Here is a 12,540-nt window from a genome sequence, read left to right on the forward strand (position 1 = left end):
TTGGTTCAAGAAGTGTTCTTACTCCAAAAATGTTTACTTCCACTCATTATCAGGCAGTTTGGGATATTAGTCATTTGTGTATTCTGAGTTTAGGTTTGTTTCAGTGCTAACTAAATTTTAAGATTTATGTCTGCCAGTTATTTAGCCATTTCTGTTAAAACAATGGGTATTTCTGAAGGCTAAAAATTATGCACAGCAGAAAAACGTGAATATGGCTTCAACCAGGAAGATATTATGCAGGGTTTTTTTAAAAAAAAATATTAAGAGTGCAAAGATTGATACCATGTCTGCTTTCAGCCGATTGCCACTATTTATGCAAGTGGGCTGCTTTTTAACATAAAAGTTATTTGTAAACTGTTTATTAGATAGTTACTCATGCTGCTGGAAAAAATGAAAAATGATATTACTATCTGCAAATTATGCAAAATCAATGCATTGTAGTGTCACATCAAGCCCACTAGATGGCGGAAGGAAGGAAGGAAGGAAGGAAGGAAGGAAGGAAGGAAGGAAGGAAGGAAGGAAGGAAGGAAGGAAGGAAGGAAGGAAGGAAGGAAGGAGTTCATATGAAGCAAATTTCTGAAATCCAAGGGATTATTTGTTATTCATATTCACAGATTAACATCAGAAGTCATTCTTTGATTTAAAACAGATCATTCAGTTGTACTCTACATGAATTATAAAGTCATTACATAAAAAACACTTTAATTCATCTATTAGGAACAGTTCAAATTATTTAATTGGCTTACATTAACTTGACCCATAATTTACAGTGCGATGGATCATACACAACTTATTGCTGCAGCCAACAGCAGATGAAAAGAATAACAGTATGGTGCTAAACATCCAGAACTAGAGGCAGTAATTCATATCACTTTTTCATGATACAGAGGCCTTTTCTACCAATTTATTTTTTTCACCAGTGCATTTTGTGTCCAACCATGTGATAAGTGCATTATTTTGTGCTTTGTTGTTTGTTTGTTTTTCTCCTAAAGGCTTTATAGGCAAAAGAGTTAGTATTGCTTTTTATAACGGTTTAAAAGTAGTAAGGAAGCTGCTCATGGCACTAATAAGTCTTTGTGATTTTGGCAAAAATGAAATTGAACTCCATGACTGAGCAGCCATTTTAGGATTCTCTTCGATTTTTCTCATCTGGGTTCATGGAATCCTTGTACTTTGAGATTGAGTAGAGTTTAATGCTCTCCCATGTAACTGATGGCCCGGACATCTCTGTTTTAAAAATGCAACACACTGAAAACCTGCTCAGATTGTGGACTTGGGGTTCTAGATCAGAGGTCCCCAAACTTTTGGGCACGGGTGCCATGGAGAAAGGTTTTTTTGCAGACAAGAGGGGGTGTGGTTTTGAATACTGCCTGCATCCCAAGGATGTCGCTTTGCTTGTTTGTGCGGCCCACTTGCTGGCATGGTGAGGACCGGTGCCGGTCCATGGACCGGGGGTTGGAGACCCTTGATCTAGATGATGATGATGATGGACAAAAAAAATCCTCTGAGGCCATATGTTACACTTGAAAAGTTTGGCACCAGTCTCCTAGATTTGATTTGCATGAACTACAAATATGAAAACTCTAATGTGAGCATATTAAAAGGAAAATCCAAAGAAAAATAGTGAGTAGCTAGTGAGGAAAAGCCAAATATATCATGTTGCAGACTGAAATGACAAAATGCTCCGTATTCTAAAGAACATACAACAGAAATTGTGGAATGCAAAAATTTCATCCAAGGGAATCTAAAATGTTAGATTGTATTTCCACTAAGCTGTGAGATGCTCTAAATTCAATGACAGGGCACAGTTACATTTTGTTTAAGTCTAAGTGTCTGTTTCTTGATTCAAAATACTACAAAACAGAATCCAGCAGAATGGCTTTTCTTAAAAAGCAGCCTTGTTTCACCATGGAGGTTATGTATATGTTACGTTGCAGTCACAGAACTTGACACCGGAAAAGAATTTCTGTTATTAAAAATCTTAGGTTCTCTTTTTTTTCCCCTCCAGAAGAAATAAGGACATTTCTAGTCCTTAGTGCGCAAAGGCAGATTTGAAAGCCCATAAAAATAATGCCTGATAAAAACCACAAAATTCAGAGAGTAGATTACAAACTCCGTCTCTCTTCTGCCACCCACCCCCGCCCTTAATCCCCACCCTTGTATGTACTGAAAACAGCCTTAGACCTTCATTGTATCTGTATAATGGACATTCCAACAATTACATTAAATGAAATGGGTTGTGCAAAAAAAAAGCAAATATGTCTTTTAATATGTATAATCTACACTGTTTGCATTGAAGTTAAAAGGAGAGAAAATGTCGTATCAAGAAAGCAGACTCCTGCAAAGCAGGGCCAGATCCAGCTCTTTGTTCACTTTAAAAAAAGGAAAAAAACCTACCTTATAATACAAGCCATTGACATTGCTCAGGATCAAGCTATGGCCTGTTTCGTTAGGCTTTGAACAGTATTCTGTCCCAAAGTCAGATAAACTTAAAAAATAGTTATAAAAACAAAAATATCAAGAATCCAGTCCACAATAAAATGCTAACTACAGTTAGATAGTATATGGCAGTTTCATGCAACCTTGTGCCTCCAAATACTGTCTGGGAACCTCTATGGTGGGCATCAGTTTGGGGGAAAATAGATCTATGGCAACAACAGACTGATCATCAGCTACTGAACTTGAGGTATCTGCTGTGCATGGGCTGAATACTCATTTCCAGATTATACTGTTTTGCAACCTTTTTAACTTGCAAAAAATATTGAGCTGATTAAGGTGTCTCAGCAACAAAGGCATTCAAATTTCTCTTCCTATCATTTGGATCCAAACATTCTTAAGTATTATCAGCATTCAGGTAGTCAGTTTGGAGCAAACTGAGCACCGATGAGCTGAAAAATATGTTGAGGTTAAAAGAAAAGGTCTTTACTTCAAGTCATCTTCTCTGCCTCTAAAAGATCGGCAAAGCTGAAAACAGGCCTCAGCCCCACTTCCACTTGCAACTCAACTTATAGAGCAGCACAATTTGGCCTTAATGGTTTCAAGCAGGTTTCATAACGCAAAAAGTGCATGGCAGGCTCATGATTGCAGAGCCTTATTTTACCACTTTACTTGATCATCTTTTCTCACTAACATTCTGAAGAAGGGGTCTTCAAACTTGGCCCTTTTATGACTTGTGGACTTCAACTCCCAGAATTCCTCATCCACCGTGCCTGGCTGAGGAATTCTGGAAGTTGAAGTCCACAAGTCATAAAAGGGCCAAGTTTGAAGACCCCTGTTCTGAAGGCTTATCTCTGTACAGTAGCCCAGACTTCCTGAATATATAAGCAAAGAAAATCCAGACATGGGAGTCAAAAACTTTAGGAAATGCAAGGACTGTGGGAGGATCAGAAACTCTTTGTTTCATGACCTCAGCCCAACAACTACCCCCAGTGTGATTCCCTCTCTCCTCCCGTCAATTTCTCCTACATCACACTTCAGTCATAGTTCATAAAGATTACAGCTAAATTTAAGGCACTTCATTCTTCAGGAGATAGGATTCCATGCTAAGGAGGAAGCTTATCTCTTGCTCAACAGGTTAGCTTATACAACCTCTGTATAAAATAATTAGGCAAGGTAATAATACAGGCGTCACTACTATTATTGCATAGGCCTACATCAGAGTAGATAATGCACAGAACATGCTCTTACAACAACACTGTTGCATGGTTAAATCTAACATTGTTGGGCTCAAGACAGTCACCTGAAGATACAGTATTTTTTTCCAACACGACTGCTGAAAAGTGTAATAGGGTATGAAAGAACATAGCAATCATATTTTCAACAATATTATTCTCACTAAAAAAAAGGAACATGTTGGGGTTTCCCCCACACCCAGACTTTCTGTTTATACTGAGCTCTGTTTTGTTAACTCTATTAACTCTGCATTACTATTTAAACCGTCTGTGTCAAAACATTCCTTTCAAAGAAGACTGTAATATACAAAATAGCCAGAAATCCACTCGTGAAAAGACAGGTACCTGCACCAAAGCTTATACTGAAATGCGCACAAAAAATGTAAAACAATCCATTCAGCGGGGTTTGTGTGTGTGTGCCTTCAGTCAGTTTTTGATTCCTGGCAACCGCCTGGAATTTTCTTGGCAAGATTTTGGAAGTGAGTTGCCCTTGTTTGTTTCCTAGGGATAAGAGAAAGTAACTGGCCCAAGGTCACCCAGTTGGCTTTGTGTCTAAGGCAGGACTAGAATTTATGGTCTCCCAGTTTCTAGTCTGGCGCTTTAACCACTACACTAAACTGGCTTTCTTTCAGTGGAATTTAACTGTCAAAAACTTGATGCAACGGCTAGAGGCATTTTCTTATAAAAATGTATTCAAAATGAAATGTTGACTCAAAAAATTTGAAATTTCATTTAAGTCAGATATTTGTACCCCATAATTTTTTTTAAAAAAAAAGAAATACTTTTTATGCCCCACTGAGAGAAAAATACTAAGTTTGTATAATGAACTCTTGTACAGTATTTTTTTAAAAATAATTTCCTCATGATTATTGAAAAGCAATGCTTTTTGAAAAGGTGAGACGTTAATTTTGAAGAGTGTTCACTCAGTGGATAATAATATGAACTTAAATATGACTGAATCTTTAGATATCTCTCCTTTGCAATAAATGTAGCTGAACTGTACTTAAAATCAGTTAGTTTCTGTACCTGTTGATACATGTATATTATCTATCGCCTTGGGAAAGATTATATGAATTAATAGATATTGTATACTTTTTTTAAGGAGGCACTATTAAGTCAACAGAAAAATAGTTTATACAAAGCTAATTTTCTTTTTGGTTTCTATACATTCTTCTTCATTTCACTTCCAAGTCACTTTGCTGAGTTATACTGAAGTTTCCTCTTTAGTGGATCTTGGTGATCTGTAGACATCTATTGCTTCTGAGAAGAGATAAAATCAATTGGAGTTCCTTGATGAGTCTAGTTCACAGATACAGTACTATACTTTGGAAGCACTGGTAGTTATAAAACAATGTACAAGTCTTTTCAAACATTAAAAAAGTCACATACGCCGAACTATCTGTAGACTTATATATTCAAATATTAGGGGGGGGAGAAAAAAGAACAAATTACTTTGATCTACCGATCAGGAAATGAAGAAGTTTGTGAGAGGCCTGTCTAAGGATATCCACTAACAAGCATGGTCAGTATCTTCCATGCTTACGCTGCTCCGGCGGCTACTTGTTTTTGAAGCCCCAGGAGAGACCGACGATAAGAGTGGATCAGTAACCCCAACAGGAGACAGAGTATCATCCATCAACATATCTTCCAGCTTAGATCCCATTTTGGGAGGGACAGCATAAGTGCTTGTGGCCGATTCTGTCATGTTTGCCAGGCTGCCGTTGAAAGTGATGGTGCCATCGGTAAGGTCAAGAGTGGTTGTGGAAGAAAGCTCAGGGTGATGTTGCTGTAGGATTTCCTGGCTGCAGTTGTCAAGGACGGGCTCTTGTTTGATCAGCCGGTTTACTATTTCTGGAGAGCAAAGGCCCGTAGCTGGGAGGATGGAAAGTCCGTGGGCTCGAGCCTGCATTTCAAGCTCCTGTTACGAAGAGGTGTGAAAAACAAGAAATACATCGAATGGGTTTAAAAAGAACGGCAAGTTTAGAATTTAACATTTTTCTTAAAAGCAGGCAAGCCTTCTATTCCAAACCCTCTTACAAATAATTATATTATTCATCCAATGTAGGTTTCTTTCTAGACGCAAGTTATGGAAAAAAGGGCAGTCACCAAAGTGAAAAGTGCAGTAGAGCACACTGGGAATAAAAGATAATTATTGTGCCAACATTAAGAAATTACTATATATGCGGGAAGGGAAGCAGCTTTTGGTGTCTGTTTGAGAATAAGCCGAAGATTGGTATATCTTTCATGCAATTTCCTCTCCTCACTCAGTCTCAGAGTGGAGGTTCATTATGCTCTCTATAAGGCTGCTTCCTGTATGATTAAAAATTTGCTCTTAATACATCTCCTAGCAAGTGGGATACAGCAATGGTCCCAAGCCTTTCCAGCTCCGCGACCGGCAGCAGCAGTGGGAGAGAGGAAAGGATGGTTTTGTGTGTGCAAAACCTAATCCTGCACTTGCACAAATGGAGCTTTCCAACAACATACATAAAGAATTCTACTATTTTATATCAAATTCAAGCCTTAGAATTTGATTAAGGGGGAGAGGGAAGATAGGTGGGATTTCTATTCCTTTTAGGGCACTGAATACCAACATCTTATCTAACTTGTAGCAAAGTGCCACTAAAACAACCAAGCATACTAGGATTTTGCCTCAAGTTCCTTATCAAGTAACTATCAAAGTATCTGTTGCCACTTATGGCCAATACGCCTTGAACATGAAGAATATACCTCAACCTACAACCATTCCTTAAGCATAAAGTTGCAATGCCATTTTTAAAAAAGATTGTTATGATTGTTGTAGCGTCCTCAAGGTCACTTGAACAAAATATGGAGGCTGGCCTGTACTTATGATGCCAGCAGTGTCCCACGGTCAAATGATTTCCATTTACGACCTTCCCAGTCAGTTCCCAAAAAGCAAAGTCAAATGGGGAAGACAGATTCACTTAATGACCATATGATTCATTTAACAGCTGCACTGATTGGCTTGTCAAACATGGCAAAAGCAGTAAAAACGGGTGCGATTCACATAACAATTGTCTTGCTTAGCCACAGACATTTTGGTCATAAATCAAGGATGACCTGTATCTGTAAACATGAGGAAATGGAATCTTGCTTCTGGCCTGACCCTGCTGTTATATGTATCATCAGTTCTATGGCCAAGTATCAATTAAGCACCTTGAATTTTGCAAGATGAAGGCTATGGCTGAGTAGTTTTATGTGCTTAGGCACAGGTGCACATGATAATTATAGTTCTAGGGATCAGGTGAAGTTGGAATCTGTGATAAAATGAAAACTCTTATGTTTCATTTACTGCATGTGCACACAAAAGGGATTGCAGAACGTTCAACCCTACCCTGTTTTGTGTGCACAAAAATTTATAATCTAACCTTTATGAACTTTTGCAGAGTTACAAATAGAATTATCCAAAAACAGCTTTCGTGTACTTATGATAATTGCTTCCAGATAGATTAATATTCTAGAACCATTCTGGAAACAAACCCTAATTACATTATGTAGTAGTAATTCTAGCATGAATTTTCATTTAGGTTTTTAACCAAGTGTTTATTCTGTCCTCACTTCAAAAGAGGCATTAGTTACCTTGATAGAAAAGGGGAATAGAATAGAATAGAATAGAATAGAATAGAATAGAATAGAATAGAATAGAATAGAATAGAATAGAATAGAATAGAATAGAATAGAATAGAATAGAATAGAATAGAATAACAGAGTTGGAAGGGACCTTGGCTGGACCTTCTCGTCCAGAGATGTCAAACTGCTGGCCCGCGGGCTGGACGCATCACGTGGAAGCACACCCACCCCATTGCTAGCAATAGCAAAACTGTGCCGATATATTGCGTGACGTCACGTGACGTCATGAGTTTGACATGTCTGTTCTAGTCCAAGCCCCTGCTCAGAAATTTAAAAAATCAAGAAATTAAATCACACGGCTTGTAACCTTTATATACTAATTAGCAAACCTGTATTCTAAGCAAAAGATGTCTATTAGCATGTTCCAGTTTCTTTTGTCTGTTCTCTAGCTCTTTCGTCCGTTGCTGTTCTCTTTGCAGTTTGCGGATATAGTCCACAGAGGCTTTTAAAATAGTTCCCTTGTTCCAACGCATGTCTCTGTAAGAATAATCCAGATCATTATATCTATAAAGAAACACTAATCACAGCAGGTAGAAGCACCTAGTTAACCTTGCCTGGCCTGAGAAGCTAAGCAGGCTCAGTTAGACTGTCTATGGAGATACTGAATCCTCCACAACATGGATGTTCCAGTGATGCTTTTCCAAAAGGCAATTGGACTTTCTTGGGTTTTTTTTTCCTTGAAAACCTTTTGCTTCCGAAGAACTGAAAAAAATTCTTGGTTGTGAAGCAAAAAGTTTTCAAAAATAAACAAAAAATAAAACAAGAAAGTCCAGTTGCCTTTTGGAGAAGCACTTTTGGGATCAGCTAGACTGGGAAGTCAAAAAGCTATCAGGCTTTTTGCTCATGTAGAAGCAAATCTCCCTGAGTTCAGATGAGTTAAATTTATTAAGCAAGAGGTTCAAGGAAGAACACAATAATTCCAGCAAGTATCTACTTTGAAAGGAGGAACTGTATTTAGGTGAATTAGAACATGAGTCCTCTTACTCTTTTTATTGCATTCTTTCAATATAAAGGGAAGGAGACTACACTATTTATTGTTTTGGTAATGGATAAATGGCTTCTTAACCATCTGAGAACCTCTTTGCACAAAAACATCCCAAAAGAGACCAATGGCAAGGCATCCTCATATTGGTGCCAAGCAGACCATATGGCTGTCAGCATTTGAGTATGTCTTAATGGCTCTTTAGTTTAAGGAAGAACTGTGGTGGTAAGGAGGCACACAACCCATACAATTGCTATGCAAAAAACTACATTCTCCAAAAATATGGTTGAGTAAGCCAGAAAACAAAAATAGTTACAACAAAATAAATGTTAAATTTAGTACAGGAGGGAGTGGATGGCTCATTCACTAGTAATAAGTAGAATACACTTCTGGTTAACACACAGAGTGCATCACCTTGCCTTGATGCATAGAGGTGTGCTTGTGGTACAGAAGCCACACTTGGTCAGGATGCTACAGGTGCTCTGCCAATTATAGGCAGGGTCTAATCAGATGGCCTTATAAATGCTTTAAAGATGAACTTCTTCAGACACTAAAGGATATAATGGATGATATATTACAGGGGCGGAAAGATACTTCAAACTTGGAAAGAAGCTAATACTGCTTTACTACCAGAAGGAAGGTCAAGATGTTACAAAGATAAAGAACTACAGACCAGTCTCACTATTAAACAATGGCTATAAACTTTTTGCTGCAGTTTTTTTAGAAAGATTAAATGAAGTTTTACAGGCATATATTCATGAAGATCAGTCTGGCTTTCTGTCAAAAAGACAGTTAAGGGACAATACGAGAACTATTTTGAACATTATTGAATATTTACAATATCATAATGAGAAACAGGCAGTTTTAATATAGGCAGGGTCTATATTCAAAGGTATACTTTTCCCAAAAGTGAAGCAGCCCAGCCTTCTCCTTCTCCTCCTCTCCCTCCCTCTTTCCTCTTCCTCCATTGTTACATGTACAGTTTAAAATGAGGTAATTCTGCTAAATAGAACTCATATCCAATCATTTCTTAAAAGCAATGTACCTTCTTAGAGTAATTTAAAAGAGCCTTGGTGGAGCAGTGGGCTAATGCCTCCTTAAGTAACACCAGCTGCCTGCAATTAGTGCAGGTTTGAGTCCCACCAGGCTCAAGGTTGACTCAGCCTTCCATCCTTCCGAAGTAGGTAAAATGAGGACCCAGATTGTAGGGGGCAATAAGCTGACTTTATAATAAGACCACTTGGGGGGGCCCCGAAAGCCCTAATAAGCAGGCATATACATAGAATGAAGGCTATTGCTAAGCACATTGATTTGTGCTTTAGATTGTAAGCCGCCCTGAGTCTTCGGAGAAGGGCGGGATATAAATGGGATTTTTTTAAAAAAAATTATATACTTACGGATCATTTGACTTTGGTATCAGAGTACCAAGTTCTTTTATGCGATCATTAATATTGAATCGTCGTCTTCTTTCAACTTTTAAGAAAGCAGTATAAAATTAGGAATCATTGACAGAAGAGAACATTTGAAAAAATAACAAACCACTTATATTATTATCGCTTATTTCAATTAAAGAAATATATTCTACAATAGATTTATCAACACAGCATGAATTGGACAGAATAAGATCTCTAAGCTGCATCCACAAACTCCAAAAATCAAACTAGAAACACTTTAATTTTGTTTTAAATTATATTTTTTCATTTAGAAATTGTCATAACACAAAAGATTTTGGCATAAATATATAGCAAAAGTCCTTTAGAGAATAAATACATTAAGAGCTCCTGAAATTTTTAAAAAACTATGACCTTTTAAAATAATTTATATCTGTGTACCTACATTTCTGTTATATTAAACATGGAGAAGCCAACAATATTAAAGACGTTTGGTTAAAAATTGAGATTAAGCATAGTATCTAGATGGTTTTACAATGAATATATTTTATTATTTACATCTATTTACATAGACTTAACAATGCTCTCCTGCCAGCTAACACATAAACTCTTTTAATTTATATCATTCATAATCATTTCTTAATTTTGGAAGCACGGGAAGGCTTTGGTACAGTGGAATGATAAACATACGATTAGATTAACTATGCTAGATTAAAATAGTTTCTTACTAGCCCTTTACTATTTATGTTAAAGGTGAAAAAGAAACAAATAATCAGTGACTTTATTATCTTACTGGATGTTTTCAATGTCACTTTGGTTTTTTGATTCCAGCCAAAAATTATTTGGATTAAAATGTAAAGGAATCATATATACAGTAACTTTATAAGAATATAGTATTTTTATATTACAGAAACTAAACAAATACTATGGAAAATTATTAAATTCCTTACAAAATCTGCTCAGTGTCAGGGTATAAAATTAATGTTTTTTTAAAAAAAAACAAATAAATATCTAATAAATAAATAACAAATAAATAAAATAACAAATAAATACCTAATTCCCTCTGCAGAAAGGTCACCTGGACATTTGGAGATATATAAGTAATTATATTTTCCTTCCATTATTATGAGAATGGGTTAAGTAAGCTTTTAAAACCACAAAGATGCAGTCTATTGGTTCTTGTCTATTGTTAATTGACCATTTAAAAAAAGAAACAAGGAACTTACTTAAATTGTGATTGTCTTTCTTTTGTCTCTCTTTGGCCAAAGCTCTTGCCTCTGATTCTGTGGGAAATACACATGATATGCATGTTAATGAAGTAGTCATTAAAAGGCAACACTCGCAAAGTAAACTTTGATATTTCTCTGCTGCATTCTACTTCATATATACTCTGATGTATCTATATACCACCTATACTGCATCATAGCAAAGCCTTCTGGTACATTTCTATGATCTAATATCATGGATGCTCAGTCTGACCTATTGGAGATATAAGTTCAAGTTAAGAGATCCAGAACTGTCAAAGCCAGTAGGTAAAGATAATGAATGTGCAGCATGATATTGTCTCTGTCCTTTCTTTATAGTATGGCTAGCTGTTATTAAAGGACCAATTTTAACATTCAGGGATATCCTTAGCAAGAAAACAAAATTTCTGAATGCAACAGTGGGATTCAAACCCTCGGTCCATGAGATGAAAAATAAACTAAACAAATCACAGCTTGTAGAAAACTAGCATATGAGAAATAACATTCTAGACTGTTTTTCTCTTCAACAACTCAGACAGAGTTTTACTGGTGTTTTATGCTAGTATTATATTGTTGGTAATTAGATTTCACCAATAAATGTGATTTGTGAAATCTCCTCTTTTGTGATGATTCCAAATGTTATCTTTCCCATTAAGATAGCCACAGACGCAGAGATAAATGCAGAGGTGGAACTTTTTAGATGGTTATCTATTGATCACAGAAAATCAGAGCTGCCATGACTAGGATCTTTAGATTAGCGAGAAAGAGCATGTAAATTGACTGGGGTCTCTTTCTCATGTGGATCGGGCATGCAGAAGTGTACTAATCCCTGGAGTCTAGTGTAGCTGTAATGCTGCCACTTTAAAGATTAGAAATGATGAATCAGAATAGAGCTGGAAGGGACCTTGGAGGTCTTCTAGTTCAACCCCTTGCTCAAGCAGGACACCTTATACCATTTCAAACAAGTGGCTGTCCAGTCTCTTCTTAAAGACCTCCAGTGATGGAGCGCCCACGATTTCTGAAGGCAAGCTGTTCCACTGGTTAATTGTTCTCACTGCTAGAAAGTTTCTCCTTAATTCCAGGTTGCTTCTCTCCTTGATTAGTTTCCATCCATTGTTTCTTGTCTTGCTTTCTGGTGCTTTGGAAAATAGGATGATCCCCCTCTTCTTTGTGGCAGACCCTCAAATACTGGAACACTGCTATTATGTCACCCCTAGTCCTTCTTTTCTCTAGACTAGCCATACTCAATTCCTGCAACTGTTCTTCATATGTTTTAATATATCCTTCATGCAGTAACATAATAAAGTAACATTTTCAGTTGAGGCAGCAGCTAACCTGAGGATAACGGGCTGCATTCAGCTAAGCCTCCATCTGCCAGAATATTTTCCATCAGTAGAACAGGAAAGGAAGAGATTCCTCCTTTTTCGTGTACCCCTGTGTACCCTGCACCCTCAAAATCTTCTCCAGAAGGTTGGGAAACGAGACGGCCAAGTCCTGTTGCACAAGTATAAAAGTCATTTTGTGCAACGTTGGATTTTATCCATTAAACCATTAGGTTTGCTCCAAGGAAGCGGCATACTGTAATAACGTAATACTTTATTTCT

General features: G+C 37.0%; 1 protein-coding gene across 4 annotated transcripts in view; it reads right to left on the minus strand.

Annotated features, from left to right (window-relative positions):
* Positions 1–582: 582 nt before the first annotated feature.
* MITF (melanocyte inducing transcription factor) overlaps positions 583–12,540 on the minus strand; it is a 183,423-nt gene continuing 171,465 nt past the window's right edge. For 2 of the 4 annotated variants that reach the window (XM_081321967.1, XM_081321966.1), the window contains exons 7-11: positions 12,272–12,430; positions 10,919–10,975; positions 9,699–9,774; positions 7,649–7,796; positions 583–5,589 (exon numbers count right to left, since the gene is read on the minus strand). In XM_081321967.1, the coding sequence (XP_081178093.1) occupies positions 5,182–5,589; positions 7,649–7,796; positions 9,699–9,774; positions 10,919–10,975; positions 12,272–12,430 (848 nt within the window). In that variant the 3' untranslated portion in view covers positions 583–5,181. The remainder of the gene's footprint in view (positions 5,590–7,648; positions 7,797–9,698; positions 9,775–10,918; positions 10,976–12,271; positions 12,431–12,540) is intronic. The other 2 variants (XM_081321968.1, XM_081321969.1) reach the window with 1 other exon arrangement.

The sequence above is a fragment of the Vipera berus genome (assembly GCF_964194415.1).
Source record: "Vipera berus genome assembly, chromosome: 2".
Taxonomy (NCBI): Eukaryota; Metazoa; Chordata; class Lepidosauria; order Squamata; family Viperidae; genus Vipera; species Vipera berus.